At 37.2% G+C, this 27,393-nt stretch overlaps 1 protein-coding gene across 1 annotated transcript in view; it reads left to right on the top strand.

Annotated features, from left to right (window-relative positions):
• The window catches only part of dock5 (dedicator of cytokinesis 5), a 52,293-nt gene that overhangs the window by 3,318 nt on the left and 21,582 nt on the right, over positions 1 to 27,393 (top strand). Inside the window, exons 2-32 of the mRNA XM_056772396.1 lie at positions 1,684 to 1,767; positions 4,650 to 4,690; positions 4,815 to 4,870; positions 5,622 to 5,718; positions 5,851 to 5,999; positions 6,330 to 6,465; positions 6,694 to 6,851; positions 9,618 to 9,699; positions 9,859 to 9,988; positions 13,294 to 13,366; positions 13,535 to 13,677; positions 14,569 to 14,694; positions 14,867 to 14,991; positions 15,341 to 15,439; positions 15,965 to 16,037; positions 17,316 to 17,419; positions 17,825 to 18,005; positions 18,146 to 18,243; positions 18,322 to 18,411; positions 20,412 to 20,512; positions 20,673 to 20,807; positions 21,415 to 21,530; positions 22,656 to 22,722; positions 22,942 to 23,048; positions 23,152 to 23,288; positions 23,971 to 24,066; positions 24,243 to 24,341; positions 24,607 to 24,777; positions 26,067 to 26,167; positions 26,280 to 26,338; positions 26,549 to 26,703. Of these exons, the coding sequence (XP_056628374.1) occupies positions 1,684 to 1,767; positions 4,650 to 4,690; positions 4,815 to 4,870; positions 5,622 to 5,718; positions 5,851 to 5,999; positions 6,330 to 6,465; positions 6,694 to 6,851; positions 9,618 to 9,699; positions 9,859 to 9,988; positions 13,294 to 13,366; positions 13,535 to 13,677; positions 14,569 to 14,694; positions 14,867 to 14,991; positions 15,341 to 15,439; positions 15,965 to 16,037; positions 17,316 to 17,419; positions 17,825 to 18,005; positions 18,146 to 18,243; positions 18,322 to 18,411; positions 20,412 to 20,512; positions 20,673 to 20,807; positions 21,415 to 21,530; positions 22,656 to 22,722; positions 22,942 to 23,048; positions 23,152 to 23,288; positions 23,971 to 24,066; positions 24,243 to 24,341; positions 24,607 to 24,777; positions 26,067 to 26,167; positions 26,280 to 26,338; positions 26,549 to 26,703 (3,389 nt within the window). The remainder of the gene's footprint in view (positions 1 to 1,683; positions 1,768 to 4,649; positions 4,691 to 4,814; positions 4,871 to 5,621; positions 5,719 to 5,850; positions 6,000 to 6,329; positions 6,466 to 6,693; positions 6,852 to 9,617; positions 9,700 to 9,858; positions 9,989 to 13,293; positions 13,367 to 13,534; positions 13,678 to 14,568; positions 14,695 to 14,866; positions 14,992 to 15,340; positions 15,440 to 15,964; positions 16,038 to 17,315; positions 17,420 to 17,824; positions 18,006 to 18,145; positions 18,244 to 18,321; positions 18,412 to 20,411; positions 20,513 to 20,672; positions 20,808 to 21,414; positions 21,531 to 22,655; positions 22,723 to 22,941; positions 23,049 to 23,151; positions 23,289 to 23,970; positions 24,067 to 24,242; positions 24,342 to 24,606; positions 24,778 to 26,066; positions 26,168 to 26,279; positions 26,339 to 26,548; positions 26,704 to 27,393) is intronic.

The raw sequence follows: 27,393 nt of genomic DNA, 5'->3' as shown, positions 1-27,393 counted from the left end.
CAGTTACTAAGGAGGGCGGGACTTAGCAATCGGTCATTTAGGACACACCTTCTTCCTTATCAACTCCTTGGCAGTGAATTTACAAAGCTCTTGTAAGGCTCATGCATTTTGCATGGCTGTGATACTAAAATTCATTAGTAAATTTGTACACTTGTACAGGTTTAGCCACTATATTACACTCCCTTCTTATCTGCCAATCTCCTTTCAGCGATTTATTATTGTGTTTTTGTATATCTTTGATGTTATCTCATATATGTGCAAGCAAAAAGAATGTCTGTATGTTTGGCATTCCTAGATCGTATCTGCGCGCACACACACAAGCACGTTTGTGTGTATTCAGCTGACAGAAAACAGCGTGGAGGCAGATGCATGGCACGGAGAAATCTTGAATTCCTGCTAAGTGTCCTTCAACATTCAAGAGGGAGGTAGAGGACAGGGCTTCAATCTTAGAGTGGAGACAGGCACTCTGAGGTTCATCTGCAGTTCAACAATCCCAAAATGCATCTATCGCTATGACAATAGCCTTCCTTCTAGAGCGTTCCCAACAATTTGGTCGGCTGTCCTGCATCGTCTGTCATACCCCTTATAGTGCGATGACACGTGCTCAGGTGTGTTATTGATGGAAAGGTTATTTTTTGGGCAAACATCACTATTGTTACTTCTCATAAGGTTAGACATTTGAACAGACCGCTGACCCTTGGAGTAGTAAACCTTTGTGTTGCATACTTGAATGATCCTTCAAATCAAAAGAGGTGTCGAGAAGGAGCGTGTTAGGTTTTTTTTTGTGACTGGACTTGGTTTTTATAAGAAAGAAAAACGGCCGATATCTATTCGGGTGTATAACCAAGAGATTAAAAGTGGAGAAAATGGAAACTTCCGCTTAAGTCTCATTTGTGTCTCAGATATATTTCTCATGAGAAAAAGAGTCAGAAATCTGACAAGAGTCTCCATTAGAGTTTCAAATGAGATCTTAACAATGTGTCAAACTGAGTTTAGATTTGTCAAGTCTAAAATCAAAAGTCAATAATATTGAAGATCTCAAAATGAACTCGAACATTTCTCATCAAATTGACCCAAATCCAAATTATTTGACATCTACAATCTACATTCATTTACACCTCCATACTCTACGTGGATTTGAATGAAGAGTCTTGTTTGCAAGTCTTTTATTCTCCAAAGCAATTTTAGGAGAAACATCTTAGACTTCATCCAAGATATCTCCATGCAATGAAAGAGCAATAGACTTTTGTTAAAAACATCAAAATGTTGGTTGTGCCAGCAAGCAACACCCTAGCAACTGCATTGCATCATTCTTAAAAACCCAACACCTTAGCAACCACAAAGCATCACCCTGGTAACCACCCTCAACAACCGTTGCCTTTTGGTGAGGAATTTGGCTCTTGTCACATTTTCATCTCATGTAATCTCATTGGGAGTTTGTATGTTGGGTTATTTGCCTGTTAGTTTAAAGATGCCAGTGAGTCACACTGACAGACGACTTCAACACGTCAAGTGCCTGTTCCCTGCAGAACTCGCGATCTTCACATAAAAAAACTTGTGCAGCATCCGCCGTGTTGTTTTCACCCGTCACTTTTTTCCTCTTTTTCACAGGACCGACAGGCTGAGCTATTTTTACATTTTACTGCTCTCTGCCGACCGTGACCCCTTTGCTTTACATTTCAGCTATCTATAACTATGATGCAAGAGGAGAGCCGGAGTTGAGTCTTCAGGTGGGGGACACAGTACACATACTGGAGACGTTTGAAGGTGAGACTTCTGTTCCAGCCTGTCCTGACACATACTCCTACACTTTCTGATAGCGTGTTCACACTTGTGCCGGTGAATAATCTGGGATATCCTGGAGCTCTCCAGAATCCTTGAGAGACACAGGAATGCAGGAGCTTCACACATGACCAGCAATACATTGTTTGATAATATAAAGGGGATTTATTCTACACTTCACCAAAAAATGATAATTCTGTCCTTATTTACTCACCCTCAATTTCTTCCAAATCTGTATAAATGTCTTTGTTCTGATGAACACAGAGAAAGATATTTAGAAGAATGATTGTAACCTTTGACTACCACAGTAGGAGAAATTCCTTTATACATTTCTTTGTTCTGTATAACTCATGAAAACATATTTCTAGTGCACTTTTGACTACCATCAAAAGGTTGTCAATGGTGGCCAAGAACACAAAACAAAAAGAAGATATTTTGAAGAATGTTGGTAACCAAACAACATTTATTCCCATTGTCTTTCATTGCATGAACACGAAAAACTGAGATAACAGACTGATGACTGTTTTTTTATGTGAACTATCCCTTTAACTGATTTCTACAATTTACAATTAATCTCATGGCAATTCTTAAAGTCCAACTGAAAAATAAATTACAATGCCTATTATTTTATGAAATTTTGCAGCGTTTATTGTAAATAGTTTATCAATGTGTGTCATTCTCTTTTTAAAACTCGTGTGCCCTCATAATCTTTAGTAAAAATCTGAAAATGCACTTCCTTCCTTAAGTGACTATCCATCTTAAATGATGTACGTTAGACGGCTTGGGCGGAGCATATGTTAACTCCGCCCCTTCAACTGTCCGTCTGATGCTAGTTCCATTTCAAAATGATTTTATACATAAAATCAAATCGCATAGAAAGCCGAAAGCCACGCCCACTATTTTTTCTCTGTTTAAATTCCTTTTAACTCAGAAATGTGTCAAAATACGGAAGTAAAAACATTCGCAACATCTGGTTCACGGGAAGTTTTTGTATGCATTTGTACAAAACAGGTAGGTGTGCCACACAGAATTATGGGAAATGTAGTTTGCAAAGAAGAATTTGTCACAACCAGTTCTCATTGGAAAACTATTTAACAACTTGACGATTTTGTATAAATTGAATGACGTCTATTGTTCAGAAACAATTATTTAGAATTTATTTGAAAAAAGCAAACGCAAAGGACGACCTCGAAGCAAACGCAGATGGTACAAAAACATAAAGTACAAGTGGAATCACACAAATTTGTCTCCAAATTAATGATGGAGTTTCCGTGGCCCTCGCGATTGAAGTGTACAATGTGAGGTTATAAAATATTTTGCATAAATCTGTAAAATGTGTATCTGCCATTGAAATGATCAGAGGCAAGTGCCCCCTCAGATTTTTGAATGCACGATTCTATAGGAAGAAAACTGTATCAGTTATAAGCTGCACACATGTCCTCTTTTGGAGATTTTCGTCGTTCTGATCACATACAGGAGCTTAACATTTATCAATCCGTCATCAGAAGCAACAGCGCTGGCTAATTATGTAATCAGCATCTGTGCGCAGTCGGGAGCTCGGCTCACAGAAACACCTGCGTCCCCGAAACAAGACTTTCAGACTCGTTCTATGCTAGTATGCGGCGTCGTTTAGGCAAAGCATTTGTCACCGACTTTTGTTTAGACCCCGTGAACAATCGAGGGTGTGAGTATTCAAGGTTTGACTTAAAAGTGGCCCAGACCGATACCAGTATGTCACAAACTACTGCTTCAGATGCTTCAAATGGCTCTTGCGATACGTTGGTTTAGTCTGCCCAGTAAACACACCTTTTGGCAATTGGCATACAGGTAGCATCGATTAAAGTGAATAACTTTTATGTTACAGTTCAATTTCAGTGTGCAACGACTGACAAAACTCTTAAAGAAAATATATTTTCCTCTAAATAAACCATCAATAATAGATTTGGAAATAGTGGTATATTAGTTTAAATAATATATAGAATATTTTAAATAATACATGAAGAATTGACACTTTTCAAATATTAAGATGCACTTAAATGAATGTATTATGTAATATATTGCATTATATTTTTTCGTTTCATAATGGAATGAATTTTGTAATGAATAATAAATCTGTATTATAGGCAGTTAAACAAAGGGTAACCATTTTGCTTCATTTTAATTCACTTTTTCTTGTGTGATCTATGTTCATTTGTATGCAAATAATGACCCTTTAACTACTATAGCACAAAATTGTATACAGTATATACAAACCACACCAGACTGATGGATTTACCTTAAAAATGAAAAACAAATTTACTGGGAAGAAGATTCATGTATCAATACTCCGTCATGTTTTGATTACGCGTAAGAGATATTCTCTATAATATTGCTTTAAATGTATGTATTTGTATGTATAGGAAATGTTTATGTGTGTTGTGCACATTGTGCCCCCTTAAAAAAAAATGGGTGCGTGACGCCTCTGATTGCCGGCTTGGTGCAGTTATCTGTTTCCAACAGTTTACAAACATTCACTATTACCAGTTATACGAAAATACCCAGACATGAAGTATTCATGAAACGCTTACAAACATCCCACTCAATGAGAACATTAGTGCCGATGTATGTGTGCTAATGTAAATACGATTAATTATGATCAATGTCAAGTCTGTCTATATTTAATTTTAAAAACAAAGAGAATCATGTTTTGTAGGACATGTTGCTTTAAATAATGGAAAGCCTGACAACTACTCTAGTTTTAATGTATTCTTACTGTCATTGGTGACAAATTTATATGACAGAATGACAGAATGGAATGACAACATCTGCCTGTATGTCAATAACTAGAAACAACATCTCTCTCTCTCTCTCTCTCTCTCTCCTCTCAGGGTGGTACAGAGGATACACACTGCGACAGAAATCACACAAGGTGTTGTGACAATTATCATCCCGCTATTAACTTGACAATCTAATCATTACCTGACATTCCACAGCGGGCTGAATGAATTGTGTGTGTTCTCACAAGCGCTTCTGTTCATTGTCTCATTTCAAAGGGCATTTTTCCTGCCAACTTCATCCATTTGAAAGACGCCAAAGTTGAGGGGACAGGGTAAGAGGCAAATCCTATGTCATTTTGCTCTGTGATTCATTAGCGGTAAATTGTCCATCGCTCAGAGGTTAATGTGGCATGCACCGTCACCAGTTGTCACGGCAGATGGCTTTGCTCGAAATGTTAAAGACCCCATGAAATTAAAATGGGCTTTTGTGAAGATTTTCTGTTTTCATACAAGCTTAAAGGGATACTTCACCAAAAATGAAAATTCTGTCGTCATTTACTCGCCTTGAGTTGTTCCAAATCTGTATAAATTTCTTTGTTCTGAAAGATATTTGGAAGAATGCTTTGAACCAGATAGATTTTGCCCCCCATTGTCTACCATGGTCAGAAAAAATATGTGTGGAGTCAAAAGTGTCCCAGAACTGTTTGCTGTCCTACATTCTTCAAAATGTGTGATTTAGAAGTATTTTTCCTACTATGGAAGTCAATGGGGCGCAAAATCTGTTTGGTTATAAGCATTCTGCCAAATATCTTCCTTTGTTCATCAGAACAAAGACATTTTCTACAGATTTGGAACAAATCGAAGGTGAGTAAATGATGACAGAATTTTCAGTTTTGTGTGAAGTATCGCTTTAATACTCAAAGACAACTATACGCTGCTCATAGGTTTATGTTCCCTGCGGCTCTGTGCTCCTTTCAAAACTTCTCACCTGCTTCCCACTCGCAGCGATGACACTTCATAGCTGCGTCATCTACATCTCTTTCTGAAACTGAATCATGTTTTTCTTACAACCTTTCGGTTTAGCAAACAGGAGACTGTGGTACCTACAGACTTGCCCTTGGTACATGAGCTTGGCACCACGCTGCGAGAATGGACGCAGATATGGCACAAACTTTTCGTGGTACGTGAATCCACCTGCGACCTCACCTCACCTCACAGACTTTCCCGCCGTTTGTTTATTCAACAAGTCAAATCCCATCCGAAGGGTTTAGCCGCCTTATCGTTTTCAATCACCTGTTCATCTGCACCCCAGAACAACAAGACCACACTGTTCCGGAACGTTCAGCAGATGGCATACAGCCTGATCGAGTACCGCTCGCAGATCGTGTCCGGCACGCTTCCCAACGATGACCTTGTGGAGCTGAGGAAGAAGGTCACGGCCAAAATCGATTATGGGAACAGGTGTGATGCAGCTTTACATTTACTCACCTGGGGTTTGTTTGTCATTGAATTGTCATTCATTACCGTTGTATTTAAAGGGACACCTCGCATAAAATGAAAAATAAATCATCATCATTTATTCACTCTAATGTCATTCAAACCCGTATCATAAAAGAAGATATTTTGAGAAATGTCTCGGTGGTGTTGTGTTCATGCAATGGCAGTCATTGGAGGCGGATGTAATTAGGTTACCAACGTTTTTCAAAATATCATTGTTATTTTTATGTGAACTGTCCCTGCAAATCAAAGCATTTCAAGTGTCCGTGTGTTTACATCGATGTTGTCGCACAGGATTCTGGGTCTTGATTTGGTGGTACGTGATGAGGCCGGAAACACGTTAGACCCCGAGCGCACCAGCACGATCAGTCTGTTCAGAACGCACGAGTCTGCTTCCCGCTCTATTGATGAGAGGATTCAGGAGGAGAAGGTACCACAATATCTTCTGTCTGACAGAAAGTCCATCAGATTGAGATTTAGTCTCTCAGACTTTGACAGGCATCAGTTGTTCTTTTGCTGTGCCGTACAAACTTTTCATTTGTAATGTGGTCTTTTGGACGTTTGTGCTTCCGAGAACTACGGACGTTCTTTAAACGTTCATTGACTAACCTGAGTCTCAGTTCTGTCTTTGATTCTGAGCATTGTTTCTGTCCAACAGATGCGTCTTCAGAACCTGGAGAAACGGCGTCAGACCCTCTTCACCGGGGTGCACACCTTCAGCCTCCTCATGAATCTCAAGAACTTCGTGTGCAACATTGGAGAAGACGCTGAACTCTTTATGTCTCTGTATGACTCCGATAAGTCTGAATTCATAAGGTGAGTCTCTCGCTTTCATTCTATAAAGGATATATTGTCAGGCGTTCGGACTGTGACGGTTTCAAATCTTTCTCGAGTGGTAGAAGAGTCAGGTCCTAATGTAAAAGAACATCTTGTTTTTTACAGCTATGTGGTGTTCATACTGTAGTAGATGTGTTGAATGTGAGCGTGTATTCAGTGATGGCATTTCTTTTGTGTGGTTTAGCCTTTGTGTGTTTTAAAAGGCTCATATGGTGACAAATGAAACTTTTGACATGAATGAGATCATTGTGCTACAGAAACGTACTGTAAATTTTCGTGCTCAAAGCATCTTTCCTTAATTCAGTAAGAATCTCTATTGTCACTTATCTGCCAAAATATATATTTTTAAAGGAGCAGTTCACTCAAATATGAAAAGTCATTTCATATCAAAAGATCATTTTCTCACCCTTATGTAATTTCATACCTGTATAAAGTACTTTTTCCGATGAACACAGAGAAAGATATTTGGAAGAATGTTAGTAATTTTCAGTTCCGGGGTCATAACTGAAAATTGCTAACATTCTTCCAAATATCTTTCTGTTCGTTGGAACCAGTGGTGGAAGAGTATTGGAAATGTGTACTTAACTACAAGTACTGTTACATTTGCTGAAATTGTACCAATTACAAGTAAAAGTAACGGTGTTAAAAAAGTAATTGCGTAAAAGTAAAAATTACTCTTCTCAAAAACAACTCTTGAGTACTAGTTACTCTTTACTTTTCAGGTGGTGTTATTAAATTAGTATTAGTATTAATAATCAAATTTGGAGATTTATATATATAGAAAAGATCTAATTTTAACAAAACACATCTTTACCTTACTGATACAACTCAGACAAAATAACCATTCAATGTGTTGTTCTGTCTGTCTGTCTGTCTGTCTATCATGAGCTCAGTTTTCCAGTTAAAACCATTAATGCAATTCAAACACTGTTCAATCATGTGTATTAGTCCATACAATGCAGAAATTAATACATAAGTGCCCCAAATACTGCATGCAAAAAATTTGCAACCTAAATTGCGTTGGATGAGCATTAACAGTCATATCTGTAGAGGAGCTGATCAATTACTCGACCTCGAGTCATCCAAGATGTATGTTTGACATTATTTCTTAGGTAGAACAATAAAGAATATAACCTGGAGTTGTGGACCATGGTTTTTCATGGTTCATGTCTTTAAAAGTTCAAAATACAGATAAAGGCAACATAAAAGTAGTCCCTGGGCTTCTTTCGACGTATCAATGACGTTTTATAGATGCAAATTGATCAAACTGTGGAAGAAACTGAACGTTCCAGTCGCATATGTTCCCTACTCACTTATAAGGGGAGATCACATGATGTAGAGACTTTGGAGAGTGATGGACAATATCACCTCATAATATATTTGTTTGGATGACACTTGGCGAACGGAGTGATTCAGTAACTCAATATTTCTCCATATCTCCGACGAGCCTTCGTATTGTGTCCCTTTCCCGCAGTGAGTTTCAAGCACGGAAAAACTCTTTTTGATACGCGCCACACAGTTTCGTCCTCCTCCATGATTAAACTAAATTGGCGGCTGGTGTCTTGAACTCTGTGTGACGCAAGTTTTTATGCACAGGATTTGAGTGGACAGGGTCACGTGATGGGATTGATTATTCTCCTTAGCCAATCACATGAACATTAAACATATAAAGTAGCGACAACAATGTGAGGAAAAATAGCAGAAGAAAAGTACCGGTACAGCACTAAAAATGTACTCCAGTGAAAGTAAAAGTTCACTGTTTTTAAACTACTTAAAAAAGTACATTTCCTGAAAAACTTCTCAATTACATTAATTTGAGTATTTGTAATTCGTGACTTAACACCACTGATTGGAACACAATAAATGTATACAGCTTTGAAACAATGAGTAAATGATGACAGATTTTTCATTTTTGGATGAACTGTCCCTTTAAATGTAGTTGCTTTTGAGAAACTAATCCTGCAAAGTCACAAAAATAATGAGGACAATGCAGGAACACGACAAGAAAGAGTAAAAGTTAAAGTCCGTCAGATCTTCTTTTGTTTTTGTCTGTTTGAACAGATTCTTGCTCCGAGTGGTTGATGTTTTTATTTATCAGGATCCCTGAGGGTTTCAGTATGATCTTAACAGTTTGTTTGGCACATTTCTGCACTGATTGTTCTGTGAACCACACTATAACTCAGGATTTTTTTAGAACAAAGGATTGAGCAACGCCGGCTGTTTGACCCCCTGTATGCACAGCGCTGTTTCTTATTTGACATGGACACACAGCACAAAAAAAGGTCTTATTTTAAAGGTCAGAAAGATGAAAATGATCATGAACACTTGAAACCTGATTTTATGTGGACCACAGGGGAGAAAATAGAAGTCTTTCCTCGACTCGATGTCAAGCCAACCCTTTATTTGTATATCTCTCTGCCATGTATCTAAAACAAATTAAAGGGACAGTTCATCCAAAATGAAAATTCTGTCATCATTTAATCCAAGCTTTATAAATGTCTTTGTTCTGATGAACACAAAGGAAGATATTTTTAAGAATGTGAGTAACCAGACAGATCTCATCCTCCATTTACTGCCATAGTAGGGACATAAATACGATGGAAGTCAATAGGTGATGAGATCTGTTTCTTCCAAATATCTTTCTTTGTGCTTAGCACAACAAAGACATTTATAAAGGTTTGGAACTGTGAACTGTTCCTTTTATAAAAGTAACTTTTCGTGACACATTTTGTTTTGTCCTCCCAGCGAGAACTTCCTGGTGCGGTGGGACAGCACGGGCATGCCGAAAGACATCGAAAAACTCAACAACCTGCCGGCACTTTTCACAGTAACAAAGTTCAAATTATTATACATCGTATTTGAGTCATTCCCATATTTTTTTTCCGTGGAGCTAGAATGGGAATGTTATTAGAGAAAAGAGCATAGACAGTTTTGGTTTTGCCAAAAACGATTTTATATGATTCCTGTGGTTCTCCTCTGTGTCCAGGATCTGAGCAGCAGTGATCTGATGAGACCGCGCCTCTTCCTGGTGTGTCAGATCATCCGTTTGGGCTGCATGGAGCTGAAGGAAGGAAAGAAACACACGGGAGGACTGCGCAGGCCGTTCGGAGTAGCAGGTTCTTGTGCATTAGATGCCTTATTTAAAATTCATTTTTATTCATGCATCCGGCAGACGCTTTTATCCAAGGTGACTTACGGTATTGAACATTTATTATTCTGAGAAATATGAATGGGTCATTCTGTGTCGGTTCAACTGGAGGTCCCTGGCTGAAAATGTAGAGTTTTATCAGTCATTTTCTGGAGAAAGAAATACTTAAAATGAGAAAGAAAGGCGAAATATTATAGTAATTCACTCTTTAACAGGGCATCTGGGAATTATTCATAATTTTAATGTGGTCTTAATGTGGATTACTTTGCTTATTATAGAATTGTACTTGGGCTGTTCCATATTTACATAATCATTTTGTATTTATAAACATATACATGCATATATGTAAGAAAAATATAAATAGAAAAATTATATATATTTTTTAATGTTATGTAAATTATATATAAGTTCAGATATTATATATAAATATATACATGTATGTTTATGTTTATGTCTGTGTGTTTACAAATACAAAATTAATCAGCACAGTGCGCAGACATGTATTATATAAACGCAAACTTATTTTCTGGATGCGATTAATCGTTAAAGGGTACTAAACCATACCAATTTTAATTGTCAAAACCAAATATGGATGACTTTGCCTAAATTTATGGTGTATTTAAAGAAGACTCTATTGTGTTTAATGTTATATATGCAAGAGGATGTTGACACCAGAACTTAACCTTTATTCACATAAAAAGAATATTGTCAATATCTTAATAAAAATATATTTTTTGACTATAAAAAAAATAAGAATAAGGAAAACATGCTAGTACTTTTATTTCACTTTGGATTTCAGAAACATTTCTTATGTCATTTCCCCCCCTGTAATTTGGCTCCAGATTTTAGGTCAGATGTAGGTCATTTTTGACCCACTTAAAGGGATAGTCCTCCAAAAAAAAAAATTCTGTCACGAATTACTCATCCATGTATACATATCTTGTTCTTTTACACACAAATAAATATATTTGGAAGAACGTTAGCTTCTGTCATTTATGGGGCACCATTGACTACCATTGTAGAACATATGATTTCATATTTTTTGTTTTATTAAACACAAAATATTAAATTTCAAAACATTTGGGAAAACCATCAATTCTGGGGTAACCTTCGACTACCATTTTTTTGACAACCCCAGAAATCTTAGTTGCTAACATTCTTCCAAATATCTTTCTCTGTATTCATAAGAATAAAGAAAATAACTTATAATAATGCAACAAGTACTGACATATATAACATTTAGGTTGCGTTACACTTGTGTAGTTGTTCAATAGTTCATTGTGTCATATCTCTGATCCTTCTGAGTTTGGGCACGTTTAAAGATACACATGGCATGTTTAGCCCCTAATCGCTCATCAACCCCGTCTCAATCTTTCAACTCATGTCATGAACTGCTAGAGGCACAGGCAGTGATTTTGGTCTAGTTTTTTTTGGTATGGATGTTGTCCCCTCCCCTATAGGATGAATTTACACCTCAAAAACACACATTTTACAAATGAACAGGACAGGTCCGCTCTTAAGCTCCACTCTCTCGCCTGCTCTGCTTTAGTTATTATTGCATTAATGCAAGTGCATGTTGTGTTTATTTTAACAAACAGAGACATGAGGCGATATTAACCCAGAATATTCCTTAAACCCTTTGAAAAAAATGTGCTCTCAGAATTTAAACACAACGTACTGTCAGCATTTCTCTAGTGTTTTGATTAAAAAAGTGCACTTACTATTTTGTTATTTCAATACTGCATACTGGCATTATTGTTTTGCCACAAAACAGAGAAAAGGAACGATTTTAAAGCATTACTTTTTTCCAGCCAGATGCACAAATCCTTTCCATATCTCGCTGCATCATAACTGTGTTGTGAAGCGTTAGGTCTGAACAACAGTAAAATCTTTTCTCCTGTTTCCAGATAAAATCACCGTGTGTTGTAGTTTAAAGTAACAGAAAGATGCTTTTGTGGTGAAACTATCATTCTGTTCCTAGTTTTCTATTCATTCGTCTGTGTCTATACGATAATTACACACTGAATAGAGACAGTCAGACATATGACCTTGCTTCTCTATAAAAGCTGTAAAATGTCATATCTATTGTTGCCTCAAAAGGGTCTGAAGATGTTTGTCATGTATGGCTGCTGTTCTATTATTGTAGACAACACCGTCAGGTTGAACGCCTGAATTGTGGTGTTTTGGAGCTTTCCAATACGTAGAGCCCTATGATATCCACGATGCCGGGAATGCGGGCGCAATCATAGAATCTGCATAAAGTTGGAATTTGCTGTATAACCCAGAATGGCACAGAATCTGGCAAATTTATTATTTCTTAACTAGAAAGTAGTGCTGAACAGCCAACAACATTAAAATTGTGCTATGAATAATGTTAGGAATATTCAAATGCGCTTTAAATATGTAATCTGCTTGTCTATGAGTGAAAGCATTTACATTAAAATTAAAAGAGAAGTGCCCTTTAATACCTTAATATTTTTGACACAACAGTTCATTTGAGAAAAGCTACTGTCAAACAACCTTTGCGGGGACCCTTCAAAATAAAAGTCTGGTTAACTCGATCAAGTTATAACACACACTTCTTCCACACCATCCCCCTTGATTTTTTATACTAAGTAAATGCACTAGTACAAAAATTTGTACTCAATATTAAAAAATGATACTTTATTATGCAGCAGTACTGAAATTTAAGTAGATCTAAATACAAAAAAAATTGAAAATGTACTGGTTTATTAAATAAGTTGTACATTATACACTGTTTTTTTCATGTTTTTTTTAATATCATTTATAGGTGAATACTATAGTATACTGAAATATTCGTCGGCAAATATATGACTATTGTTAAGTAAAATACGTAAAACACAGAATCCAGAAAAATTTTAATTGGGGGAAAAAGAGGAATTGAAAAAAAAACTGATTTCAAAGTGACATGTATGCAGATATTATAGAAAATAACAGTTTGTGGTTTTACTTAAGCAGTTTTGACTTGTTGTAAAGGTGTGAGGTCTGTGGTCTGTTTTTTTATGCTTCTCTACCTGGAGAAACACTTTTTTTCTGACAAACAAAACTCATGTCTTTGAAGAAAAAGCAGTTGCCAGTTTGTTGTACGGAAAAGATGTTGTGCTCTAGGTGCATATCATATGATCTTTAAATATTTCTGAAGTGCTTTGTATTTGTTCACCCCTGAGGGAACGAGACAATTACATTTTATAAATATATAAATGCATATTTAGTTCAGATCAGCATTTACCTTCTGTTTTTTTGTCTCTGCAGTCATGGATATCACAGATGTTGCCCATGGTAAAATCGATGATGATGATAAACAGTATTTCATCCCTTTTCAACAGTAAGACTGTCTTTATCAGATTAGGAGATAGTTTCTCTCTTTATCACTTCTCTTTTTTTTATCAAATTGTTGTTTATTTTGGGCAGAGGCCATCACACACTGTAATAGTTTTGTTACCTCTAGGCTATTTTTTCCCTTCTCAATTGTGTCGTCCTTCTCTCTTCTTAGGATTGCCATGGAAACGTACATCCGACAGCGGCAGCTCATCATGTCTCCACTCATGCCGTCTCGTGTCATCGTCGAGAACGAGCCTCTCGTTGCCGTCTTCAACAAGGTTATTGCCACACGAGAGGTCAACCATAAAGGACAGGGTACGGACGGCCAAAAAATGTATCTTGTTGATAAATGTGGACTGGTTGATGTCAGAGCTATTACTGTTTTGCTAATTTTTTTTAAATTATTTTAAATTTTAGTTTAATATTGATATATTTTCTAATTTGCATTTTATTATATATTTTTTGCATTTTATTATGTATATTTTTTATTATATGTTGCAATATAAGTGGAATTTATTTTTTTACAGTTTTAGTTTAATTTTATTTACTTTCTTTAATTATTTCAGTGACTCAATTTCAGTTTATTGCTAAGGCAACATTTGTCATTTTCAGCTTTCATTTTATTTTCAAGGTTTCCAAATAATATTTAAGCAAATTGGTTATTTCAGTTAACAGAATTATTTTAATAGTTTAAGTATTAGTTAGTAAACTATAATAACTTTGTTAAACAATTGAATAACTAACGTTTATTGAATGTTTCGTTTTAAACTAATTTTTCATAGACAGACTCTGTTTCAGTAATGTTTGGAATGTATATATAGATTCAAATTTTTTTCTTTTTAAAGCATTTTTTTACGCAGAATAAAAATGACTAGGTTTAGTTGTAATCACTACTGACAGTTAATAAATTATAACATAAATTATTTATGTTGAATAAAAATCATAAAAAGTCCATCGATGATTAATCTTAATTAAAAGCTAAAAGTCATAAAAAAAGTTACATGTTGGCAGTGCATTATGCACATGAACATTGGTAGTATTTCTATTTCTTCTTAACCAGAATGTGATTCCGCTGTCAATTCCTGATGGGTTAATGCGTTGAATAATTTTCTGTTTTTGTATTGATCTGTTATCCAGTAATTAAGTTTGTTGCCTTTTGTTCACAAGACCTATTGTCCATCACATCTGCATGTTTGTTGGTTTCAGGGCTGTTTGTGACCCTAAAACTGCTCCCGGGAGATGTGTTTCAGGTCCAGAAAGATTATCCTCATTTTGTGGACCGCACAACACCTATTGTCAGGAAAATGGGCTTTCCTGAAATTATCCTTCCAGGTGGGTCTATCCGTCTTTCAGATGTGATCCTGATAGCATGATAGCGGTGCTCTTAAAGCCTCCAGAGACACTTTAGTAAATCCTAAAGAAGATGAACTTCTCTCTTCTTCTTGATCATTAGCAGTTAAGTTATCTACAGGTGATGTTAAGTGCAGGTCTTATTTCCGTACAGGTTACTTGAGGAACGATGTTTACGTCACGCTGCTACAAGGAGAGTTTGATCGTGGCAAGAAGAAAACCCCCAAAAACGTTGAAGTTATGATGAGCGTTTTGGATGAAGAAGGAAATCCAATGGAGGTAAAGACACCCCTCAATGTTAATTTGCTCATTAAAATGTAAATAAATGCGTTCTTTATTAAGACTTATTTAGGCCAAGGTAGGAGAATTTCTCGTCCTTGCTTAGTAGTAAAGTTACCTAGAAACCTGTAAATGTGTCCTACGTTTTAATGTAAAGCATCAATAGTTCGAGAGCATAGGCAAGTGACTATAAAATCATAATCTACATGTAAGTTTTTTTATTTAAATGTTCATTTATTTCTTGAGCAAGGTCTGTTTGACGGCAATACCTGAAGTAGGTTTTCTTCGGTTGATGTTGTTTCTCCATTTCTTGTTCTTTATTTTTCTCCGTCTGGCTATCTTTCCTCAGAAGGCCATATTTCCCGGAGCGGGTTATGAAGGGATCACAGAATATAAGTCTGTCATTTACTATCAGGTCAAGCAGCCCTGCTGGAATGAGACTGTTAAGGTACAAACATAAAGAACAAAACAAAGACTCCGTGTGCTGCCTAGAAAGTGACACATCCATGTGTCATACAGAGGAAATTGTGTTTTTTGTGGCGGCTTCTTAGAGCTTTGTAAGAAGTAGACACAACACTCTTAACACTGTTAATAAATGATGACTGAACGATTTTCATTAATAATTTAATGAAGGTAAACATCTGAAAACAGACCGCAGACATGCACCCCGTGCAAAAACGAAAGGAACTTGCTTAACATTTCTTTTAAAGGGGCTGTTCACCTAAAAACGATCGTTTATTCCTCCTCACATCTTCAAAGCTATTTTGAGAAATGTCTCAACAATGGAAGTCAGTGTTGTTCAGTTCTTCAGAAAATCTTGTGTTCTGGAGAAGAAAGTCATAGATGTTTATGACATGAGAATGAGTTAATTAAGAAAGAATTTTCATTTCTTATTTCTAAAATAATAAAGAGGTTCAGTGAGAGTTAATGCATGTAAATCTCGTCTCATCATATCCTCTCTTGTTTCCGTCAGGTGGCCATTCCCATTGAGGATGTTTGTCGATGTCATCTACGACTAACCTTTAGACACAGATCATCTCAGGATTGTAAGTTCCAAGTTCCTGTGTCATTTGCACAAGATATCACTCACAATTGTACCTTGAATGCTACAATATAAAGAGTAAAGTAAATGTTTATGATATAATATAATTACAATATAAAGTATGTGTGCAAGTGTGTACTTAAAGGAACAGATCACCCAAAGATGTAAATTCTGTCATCGTTTACACACCCTCAAGTTGTACCAAATCTGTATAAATGTCTTTGTTCTGATGAACACAGAGAAAGATATTTGGAAGAATGCTTGTAAACAAACAGTTCTGGGGCTTCGATCACCACCATATTAGGAAAAATGCTTTATAAATGTCTTCCAGAGTTATGGACATGACATAAAAATGCTGAGAGAATGAATTTGTTACGATTATATTGAACCATCTGTTTATTTTTTACTGACCCTTGATGAGAGAGTCTAAAGATCAAAAAAAGGGAAATAAACGTGCGTTGTTATGGATGTGACAAAAAAATTACGCAACTTTGTAGGATTTCTGTAAAATAAAATGCACAATCCTGAAGCAATAATACCCAATGAATGGAGAAGGAAGGCCTCTTTATAGAACATAAAATAGTTACTTTATATTCATTTTCATCTGTCCATTTATGAGGGATATGTTGCGTTATGGATGTGACAATCCTGAAAATGGCTCTTACCTGACTAGGAAAAATCATGCACTAAAAATAAAACAAATGCTTTACAAATTTGTAGAGATCTAACATGGGTATTTGAACAACCAAATCTTAAAATTTGTTCTGTTACCATTGTAAAAATTCCTGTTAAGGTTGACATTTTCACGGAATTGCCCAAAAGTAGATATTTTGAAGAATGCTTTTAACCAAACAGTTGTGGGCCAAACTGACATCGATAGTCATTTTTCCTACTCTGGTAGTGAATGGTGCGTCTGAACTGTTTGGTTAAAAGCATTATTCCAAATATCTTTCTCTGTGTTCATTAGAACCATGAAATTTATTCAGATTTGGAACAACTCGAGGATGGGTGAATGATGACAGAATTTTCATTTTTATGTGAACTGTCCTTTTCAATTTTCAAAAGAGATCTTTGTTTGCAATTTCTGTATAAAAATCAAACTGCATTGATCAATTCATTCAGACGGTGTGTTGAAGTATCTGATATACAAAACCTGATTTTAATCTGACTTTGATATGAATGAAAATGTGATGGCAAGAACCATCTTGAGGTTTATTGTGGCTTCTCTTTTGCCTCATTTATGCACATTTCTTCATTTTTATTGTTGGTTATTTCTTTGCAGCCAGAGATAAGTCTGAGAAACCCTTCGGCATGGCTTTCGTCCGTCTGATGAAGTCAGACGGCACCACGCTTCCAGATGGAAAGCATGATCTCATCATCTATAAGGTGGGCATCTTTTCATTTATGTTGGCTAGGACGGTGGTGTCATATCTTGCAGGCACGTGAAGTGTTGTGCAAATGCTTTTGGATGATATTGTAGAAATAGTTTATCCATCCCTCCATCTAAAACTGAACATCATATTATTGTTTCAAAGTATTATTTGTTCAGGGATAAAAGAGGGAAAAAATTTATACAAATTCTGTCAAATAAGTTTTAGCAAGACTTTGAAGCGAAGATGTCTTCGTCCTTCGGCTGTTTTGTTTTTCTCGCTTTTCAGCATTTAATGCTCAACAATGTGACCTTCATATAAAATCTCCATTTCCACCTGCAGCGTTTGTATTAATTCAGAGAGTGATGTCTCTTTTTTTTTTTTCACTACACATTTCTCTGCCGTTCCCTGTGTCCTCCAGGTGGATGTGAAGAAGACTGACGACGCCAAGACATATTTGAATCTGCCCGGCTTGTACGCTGAAGTTGAGGAGAGAGAGAGACAGGCAGGAAAACCTTTCCATCACAGCGGCGTCATTCCTGTCACCAAAGACAGCTTCCAGATCGCCACGCTGACCTGCTCCACAAAACTCACTCAAAACGGTGAATCTGCCACAATCATTATCTTGCCTGTTTTTTGGGGGGTTGTGATGGAGCTGGGCAGGGGTGACCCGAAGAGATGTATTTAATAATATATAACAATAAAGTTCAGCTTTTTAACTTCCAATCTTTTTTTTCCCAAGTCGATCTTTTGGGCCTTCTCAACTGGAGATCGAATACTGAGAGACTTGAAGAAATTCTCCAGAAACTGATGGCGGTGGAAGGAGGCGAAATTATTAAAGTAAGTAAAATAGCACACACTGCCTCTGAACATTGCTTCTGCCTTTTAGCTTTTTTATTTATTTGCGTGGGTCTGTAGTTTTTGCAGGACACGCTGGATGCTCTCTTTAATATCATGATGGAGACCTCGGAGGAAGAAACCTACGACACGCCGGTCTTCAATGCCCTGGCAAGTATTGAAGATTTTATTCAGCGTGAGGTGAATGTATCCGTCAACTTCACTTCGTGTTTTACAGATTTAAACAAACCTCTGCCATTGTGTATTAAAGGGGTTTATGTACAGACGTACAGGAGAGAGGATGAGGGCTAATGTGATTCTTCTCCTCTCACCTCCTGCAGTGAAAGTCACCATTAGTGGGTACACCCACTAGTGACCTAACTGCCAACCCTTGCCGACTTAGTGACAAAGTCGCTTGTAATGTGAACGGGGCATTATGAGACCGAGAGCGTTTCTAAAACATGGAATAAAATTGTTACAATGTTGCATTTTCTTGGTTTGGTTTGATTTGCTTCTACATGGCAACGTTTCTAAACAGACCAAACATTTGTAAAACCAAAAAGATCATGGGTCACTCGCTTGTGAATTATCCAACATTTAAAGCGCCGTTGAAAAGAGTGATTAAAGCCCACACTGTAAAAATCTAGACCTTTTTCTACCTAATAACATCCTAAAAATGAAGCATTTGGCCCTTGAATTTATATAATGTTGTATTGACTTGAACAGTCTAGTTGCATAACTTCTAGTTAGTCAAATGCAGTGTTACCAATTTCAACTTCATTTTATTAGTCAGTTTAAGCATTTAGATTCATGTGACTTGCAGATTTGATTTTAATTAAAACATTTAAGACATCTTTTGATCTAATGTTTTGAAGTAGAATGTTAGTAGTGCATCTCTTCTAGGGCTGCCATGATATCAGACTTCAAATACACGATGGTTGTGTTCAAAATAATCCATGATATCCATATATTGAGGTTTTTTCAATATACATTTTTATCTTAAAGAAAGAAGTTGGCTGAATGGTTCTTTTTTTATGGAACCAGAATTGGTTCTTGTTTGACATCGCTGTGAAGAACCTTTTAAGCACCTTTTTTTAATATTGTAGTGAAAACTATCTTATTTTTTCCAATGAACCAAAATTCAGATATAGGGAGGGACAGTGAGACAGTCTGTATCTATTGTCGCTCTTTAAACAAATCTTAAATGATTAAATAAGTGTAGAGTTAAAAGATCTTCTATAACTGTGTTTTTTATATCACAGTCACCCCTACTAGCGACTATACAGAACACCCTAGCATGCTTCACAGGGTACTGAAATAAAACACATGCTAATAATCACAATGCATCTAGGTGGCCAGGGCATCCCACCGACCGGCCATGTGCGTCTGTCCCTGAAACTAAACCGTGATACTCCCCCACATATGGAGGGTTACATCTTCCAGTACCAATCGCCAATAATGGCGATTTAATTTGTTATAAGCATGAGTAACCTTACTGCCATCACATGCCATATCGCCATCTGCATGTGGGATGTCCTCTCCCACACAGACACACAGGTCGGATTTTTCTACCGCGTGATAAATGCACGATGACTGTGAAAACGATGGCTTTATTTTTTTGTCAGTTCCACTGTTTTTAGTTTCCGTTCATTTGGTGGCGATCCATGCGCCGTTTGTCACCTTTGACCGACTATGAGCGGAATACTGTAGCATCAGGTTTTGCACGGGCAAGCAGATTTTCTGCAGAAATCAAGTTGTGAATATTTTTTTCCAGCTTGCCTAGCCTTGGTTATGTAAGCAGAAAGGAGTTTTGCAGAGGAAGGCGTAGAGAGCCATTTCATTTTGATGAGTGAGATTGAGATTTTAAGATCCAACAGGGCTTTTATTGAGAATAACGTGAAAATGTTAGTTCACCCCAAAATGAGAATTTTGTTTTTTATTCACCCTCGTGATTTTCTTTAATCCGCAGAACAAAAAAGAAGATATTTTAAAGAACGTATGTAACCGAACAATATTGACCCCATTGACTTGCATTGTATGGAAACACAACAACGTAAATAACATCCGTGGATGAATAAACAATGAAGGATTTTTCTTTTTTGGCTGAACTATCTTGACCGTGAGATTTGAGTATCACATGAGTATCTCTGTTTTCTTTTTGATGTCCACAGGTCTTCATCATCTCGCTGATTGGTGACATTAAGTTCCAGCACTTTAACCCGGTCCTGGAGACGTACATTGACAAACACTTCAGTGCGACTTTGGCGTACCTGTAAGAATTCTCGTCGTGCATCCTCTCACCTCGGCCACATTTATTTCTCACCTTGCCATACCTGTTCCCCATAAACACCTTCACACACGTCGCCTGTATTGATACAGAAAACAGATGTGTGTAATTGCGTCAGAGTGCCATGTCTTTTCTTCTTTTGCAGAAAGTTGACCAAAGTGTTGAATTATTTCGTGGGCCGCGCTGAGGACTCAGCTCATACAGGGAGACTCTACGCCGCTTTGAAAGCTTTCAAGTACCTTTTTCGATTCATCGTGCAGTCACGGATTCTCCATCTGAGGTGGGTTCAGGTCCAAGCACGCTTATGGAAAAGATTACCTCGATGCGGGCTTGGAAATAACTATTGAACTTGTCCTTGATCGGATGACGCAGATGATAAAACAAGAAGAATTTAAAACAAATTTAAAACGTGTATTTTTGTCCAAACACACAGGGCAAATGGATTTCTATTAGTAGCATGCCAAATTAAAGCCAATATTTCCAGAGTTTGGAGGATCAAAGAATTTACCAGAATCCTTTTTCAGAGAGCATCCTGCTTTACTGCTCAGCATCTTTGTTGTTGAGTTTCTTTAGATGTTATGATGTACCGTGTACGTCTGTGCACCTAAAAAGAAATGCAAAAGACGGCATCCTTGGAAAATGCATGTTAAAATAAAATGTGGCTTAACATTCAACCTGCCAAGTGTCAAGCAGCAAAAGAAACTACAGCAAAGTGAATCACATTTCCATTTTGCCATGAAATCAATTAAAAATAAATCCCTGTACATTGTTTCCCTTTGAACATATGAATGAAATTGTTCATTTGTTATAGCTGCACAAATTGATAACATACAAAAAACACGAACTCTTTTTGCAATTTTTTTTCAACTTTGTTTGTTGCTTAACAGGTTTTATGGAAAAAGTGAAGATGGGGGACAATTTCTTGACTCCATTCGTACGCTCTTTCTTTCTATCAGCAACCTAATGGACAGGCCTCTGGATGAGGGCGTTAAAATAAAGGCAGGTATCACAACAAATTCATAGATACCATTGGTTCTCAAACTTTTTCACCCCTTTTGTAGAATGCATTAAATTGCTTCCCCCCCTTAAAAGACTTAGAATCTTAAACTTACAATTTAAACTAAACCAAAAACATATTCAGTTATACAATGCTGTAACGTCAATGCTCTTGGTTGGTAGTCTTATTTTTCTGATATTTGATTGCATAAATCTATGATAAATTTCTATATTTCCAAAAATGGCACAAATTCTGGGTCCCCCATGGTTCCATCTTGGGGGGGGGGCCGAAGGGGGCCAAGGCCCCAGTTTGAGAACCACTGACATCAGCAGGGTTATTATCGGTTAAAAAAATATTACCAAAACTAAAACTTTTTTGAAATAGAAAAGCTTAACTAAAGGTAATGGTTTTTGAAATATAAAGGAATTCTTTTTTGTATTTATGCACCACTAAAAAGGACAAAAGTAAAGTCTGGTATTTTTTTAACTATAATAACCCCACAGTGCATAAAATATTGGCATCCTTTGATATTTGTAAAAATCCAACATTCCTCTTGAAATAACAGCGCTCAGGCAATTCCAGTGTTGTGGTTCTGGCATTTGCAGTTAAACACAAATCTCTCAGAGAGTGTGTTTATATAAACCCTCAGTTTATAATTTTCGCAGCCTCTATTGATAGAGTCCAGACATAAAGAAATATCAGTCTACATATGTTTTCTATTTAAGATGATGAAAATATGCAGTACGTACCTAAGCGGGCTGGCTCCTTATAGAATAAAAAATACTTTTATCATTTTTTTTGTAATTTTACCTGTTGATTATTGTTGGGAAGATTTATCTATTATGAAAGTGTGTCTTGTACCGGAGTATAGAAAATCATGCTTTAAAAAGACCTCACATGGATATTAAACCACCAAATATTGACATCAGTATGGTGAAGACCTTTGCGTGGTTTATCGATGCTTCATCGGTTAACAGTGCCTGAAAACAAAAATGCTGAGACATACCGAAGCCATCAAAGATTCATGATTTTGTGTTTGATTAAAAATAAATCTTTCTTGTAGTCCACACATGTATGTAGTTTTCAGTGCAAAGACTCATTCTCGTTGTCTGTGTTGTTCCTCACAGGGAGCGGTCCTAAAATATCTTCCTACTACAATCAATGACTTACAGAAGGTTTTTGATCCTGTGGAGCTGAGGTAAAGTGGACCAAATCTCACCCGTCGCCTCACATTTTTATTGTTTCAACTAAGACCAGTATTAAATAGATCTCAGATGTACTTAAAAACTTCATATCACATCACATCGCTGCATAACATGAATATTTATGTCCCATCTGATTTGCATTTTCAGCATCGTGTTATCAATTCACTTCCATTTTTTGATTCTTCTTGTTCCTCTCTTTCAACCCTTCCCAGCATTCAACTGGCGAAGTTTGTCGAGAGCATTCCAGAGTTTCAAATGGTGAGACAGAAGCTCGGCTGTCTGGTTAAAATCGTGGAGTGCGACCTTTTCAAACTGCCAGGTGAGATTGGAACTGACACCTGCGTTCATACCGAGCCATCATTCATCTCATTTATTGCGCGGTAAACGGACAGCTGACAGCCTCATGTTCTTTGTGCTTGTAGACTGCAGGGATGTGTTGTTGCCCCTGATCGCAGATCAGCTGAGCGGTCAACTGGACGATCGCTCCAATAAACCCGATCTGGAGGCCTGCGTCCAGCTCCTCAGTACCGTACTCGACATACTGGACCTCAAAAACATTGTGAGTTAAAACATCTCGAACAACAGCAGATGTTGTCTTATTCTCAGTCTCGGGCGACATGGACTGCACGCAGAAAAAGGCAAGAGCTGCGTTCTTATTGGCTGGCGGTTTATTGGAGATTTTAATGAGTCCGCCGGGAAATAAAGCCGTGTGTATGAGATGCCAAGCTGATGAGTGTCTGAGAATAAAGTGCTTTAAAGGGACGACTCACACAACATCATTTATTAATCCTCACGGGGTGCAAAACCTGCATATCTAGAACACAAAAGAAGATATTTTGAGAAATGTCGCCGTGGTTTTGTGTCCGTATAATGGAACTCAATATCATTTTTCAAAAAGTATCTTCTTTAGTGTTTTGCAGGAGAAAGAAGGTCGTACTGGTTTGGAATGACAAACGATGGAAGAATAATCGTTTCGAATTCCCTTAATATATCTCCGAGCCCCAGTCCTAGATTCTGACCATCTGATTTCTCCCATAATGCTTTTCACTTTGCTTGTTGAAATGAGAGTGCATTCGACTGCTGCCTATTGACATTTCAGCTCAAAGCAGTTTTTAGCTCAGAGATTAGTTTATTGCTGAAAAAGTTATGTTGCCAAATCCAAAATGAGGTCATTTTTTCCGCATTGCTCCCCATCCCTCCATCTCATTCTGTTTCCTTTTCATGTTTTCCTATCGTTTCAGGGTCCCACGTCAGGTCACGTGAAGCTAATCGTGGACCGTCTGTTGCGAAGGGTCAACCGCACCGTCATCAACCTGAGCTTAGACTCGCCCCTCATAGTAAGACGCCGGCTACAAAATGGAGCATTCTCGCAGTACTAAATCTGCTTACCTTCCTCCCAAAGCTCTAAATCCCACACAAACATCTCATAAGTTAACCCAGTTGAGTTTATTTGTCCAGGCCTGCGTTTGTTCTCCAAAGTTATTGATTATCCTGTTTGTTTCTCCGGACGCAGGGCCACTACCTCGCATGCATGACCGCCGTCCTGAAACAAATGGAAGACGCGCATTACGCGCAATACATCAGCACCTTCAAAACCAGGCAGGACATTATCGTAAGTCTCCCGCTTTCTCCGCCGGCCCGATCCATCACGGCGGATGCACAGAGAGCTACTGAGATTCGCTTTGTAAATAATCCACCTTTTATGCGGTCGACTGATGCAATGTGTGCGGCTCGCTGTCTGTTGCCGGTTTTAATCATGGGACGAGATAAGAGTGTCAAAGCAGCGCTATGTATTGTGTATTTTATTCCGAATTTCTCAGCACGCACGTACGCAGTCGAAACCACTGAGATGTGTTTTTGGCTTGCCTCCCCGTCAGGACTTTCTAATGGAGACTTTCATCATGTTCAAAAACCTGATGGGGAATGTGTTCCCCCCCGACTGGATGATCATGAATCTCCTTCAAATGAAAGTCTTTCTGCGGGCCATAGACCAGTACTCTGATGTTCTCAACAAGTATTTTCTGGAAGCCGCTCACTTTCACTTACAGGTCAGTAGGTCCAGTAAACAACACACATCTGAGATTATACTGCTGGAGATTGTATATCATAACGGATGTTTGAAATCAACCTAAAGCATATTCCTAAATCAAATAATTTTGTTGAAATGTTCGCACCATTAATATTTATGCATTAAGTGAGATTTCTAAAGAAATTATTTATAAAGTCTATACATTTATTGACAAAGCACAGACTTGAACCCGATGATGAGATTTCTTAAATATCTCGATTACTTCTCATAGACATCAGTAATTTTAAATTAGAAAAAAACACTCTTGCATCTTCGATATTTCTCCTGAGATAAAGGGTCGGAAATCTGAAAAATGTCTCAAAAATGGCTCAAACTGACAACAGATTTGTCAAGTCTAAAATCGCAAGTCAACATTATTGAAGATCTCAATATTAACTCAAACATTTCTCATCATATTTACACAAATCCAGATTATTTTATATCTACAATCTAAATTGATTTTACACCTCGATACTCTCCATGGATTCAACAATTGTCTAATTTTCTGGTTTCTGTTTTCATTTCTAAACAATTTTAGAAGAAACATCTGAGACTTTAAATCTCCTAAACTATGAAGCAATAACCTTTTTCTTTGGCTCTTTGAAAACTTGTGATGTTATAGCAGCACAGTGAGGAGCAGAAACATTCTTGTTCATATTCCCAAAAATATATTTCAAATTATTTATAAAGAATCCATTGTTGGACAACTGTACAAACTGTTTTTTGAATTCGTGCATTATGATGTTTTAGGGAACTACATGGATTTTATGTTCCTTGTGTTTTGGGGAAACATCTATTACTCTGATGCAAACTAACCAGCAGTGAACTGTACTGTTGCTTGGTTACCATTCATCCAATGCCCTTGCATCCAGACAGCGTGTATGACCCCAGACAATTAAAAAGCAATCACATTACTATACATCAATACAAGCTAAGTGTCTGAATAGTGAAAGTGTGGCCTTTGGACTGTAGCCCGTACGGAAAGATGATATTAAAACCCATTTATTTGTTTGGATTGTGTTCCTATATGTTTTTTCAATATTTGTGTATCTTAATTTCGTCCATTAAAATTGTGAAACATTTTCTTTTTCTAATTCAATCGGCTTTTCTAATTCAATCAGTTAATTTATATATTCCAAGGCATGAATGCCCAAATAAATAAATTGTTCAGAAATATAAGTGTGACTTTGGAAAAACTTTACCAAATTATTATTTTTTTAATCATCATGTGTTTGGAACCTAGAGTTTTTCTCTCTCTTTCCTCATTAGCTCTGGAACAACTATTTTCATCTGATCGTTGCGTTCCTTACCCATAAGTCATTGCAGCTGGAGTCCTTTTCTCTCGAGAAGCGAAACAAGATTCTCAATAAGTGAGTGCAGGGCCTCGTTTTCATTCTGTCTATGTTTAAATGTCGGTCACCGTTCATTTGTTTCAGCGATTGGCAGCTGAATTAAACAGTTTCTCTTAAAACAAATTCACAGGTACGGTGATATGCGGAAAAGCATCGGCTTCAAGTTGGGTGACATGTGGCATAATCTTGGTAAAAGCCATTTCCTCTCCCTCTTATCTTTCACACACAGTGACCACAATTAGACAAATGCTTGTGTGCAGAGTCATTTGACAGAGTTGTGGTTCTACAAAGAACATTGCTCATGACTAGTTTTTCTTTAATGGTCATGTGAAGTACATGAAAATATATTATTATCAATGTTCTGAATGAATGTTTATCGGATATGCTTGTCATTTTCAGGCCCACATAAAATGAAGTTCATTCCCGCAATGGTGGGACCCATCCTGGAGGCAACGTTAGTTCCAGAGCCAGACCTGAGGAAGGCCACCATCCCGATCTTCTTTGACATGATGCAGTGCGAACACAATTTCAGTGCCAACCACACTTTTCAAACGGTGAGCGTTTGACGTGAACCAGAGTCGCTCTGAATTCAGCTGCTACTTATGTTGGTTAGTTGATTAGATTGCTGGTCATTTAGTTGGCTGGTCTGTCATTAAGTTGGTTGGTTGGTTGGTCATTTAGTTATTTATATAGTTGGTCGGTCATTTAGTTGGCTGGTCTGTGATTAAATTGGTTGGTCAGTTATTTCGTTATTTAGTTGGTTGGTCGTTCATTTCGTTGGTTGCTCAGTCACTTAGTTATTTAGTTGGCTGGTTTGTCATTAAGTTGGTTGGTAGATCATTTAGTGATTTTTTCTTTTTGGGCTGGTCTATCATTAAGTTGGTTGGTCGGTCATTTCGTTATTTATTTAGTTGGTTGGTCATTTAGTTGGCTGGTCTGTCATTAAGTGGGTGGGTCGGCCGGTCATTTAGTTATTTATGTAGTTGGTTCAGTTATTTAGTTGGCTGGTCTGTCATTTAGTTATTTAGTTGGCTGGTCTGTCATTAAATTGGTCGGTCGGTCATTTCGTTATTAAGTTGGTTAGTCGGTCATTTTGTTGGTTGGTCTGTCATTAAGTTGCTCGGTCGGTCATTTAGTTATTTAGTTGGTTGGTCGGTCAAAAAACGTTGAAGTGGAAACTTGTCTTTGGCATCATCATCATGCATCATAAGCAAGAACACAATAAAACAAATAGAAATAAAATC

Source organism: Triplophysa dalaica, chromosome 18, assembly GCF_015846415.1.
Source record: "Triplophysa dalaica isolate WHDGS20190420 chromosome 18, ASM1584641v1, whole genome shotgun sequence".
NCBI classification, from domain to species: domain Eukaryota; kingdom Metazoa; phylum Chordata; class Actinopteri; order Cypriniformes; family Nemacheilidae; genus Triplophysa; species Triplophysa dalaica.
This window is presented reverse-complemented; position numbering and strand designations above follow the sequence as displayed.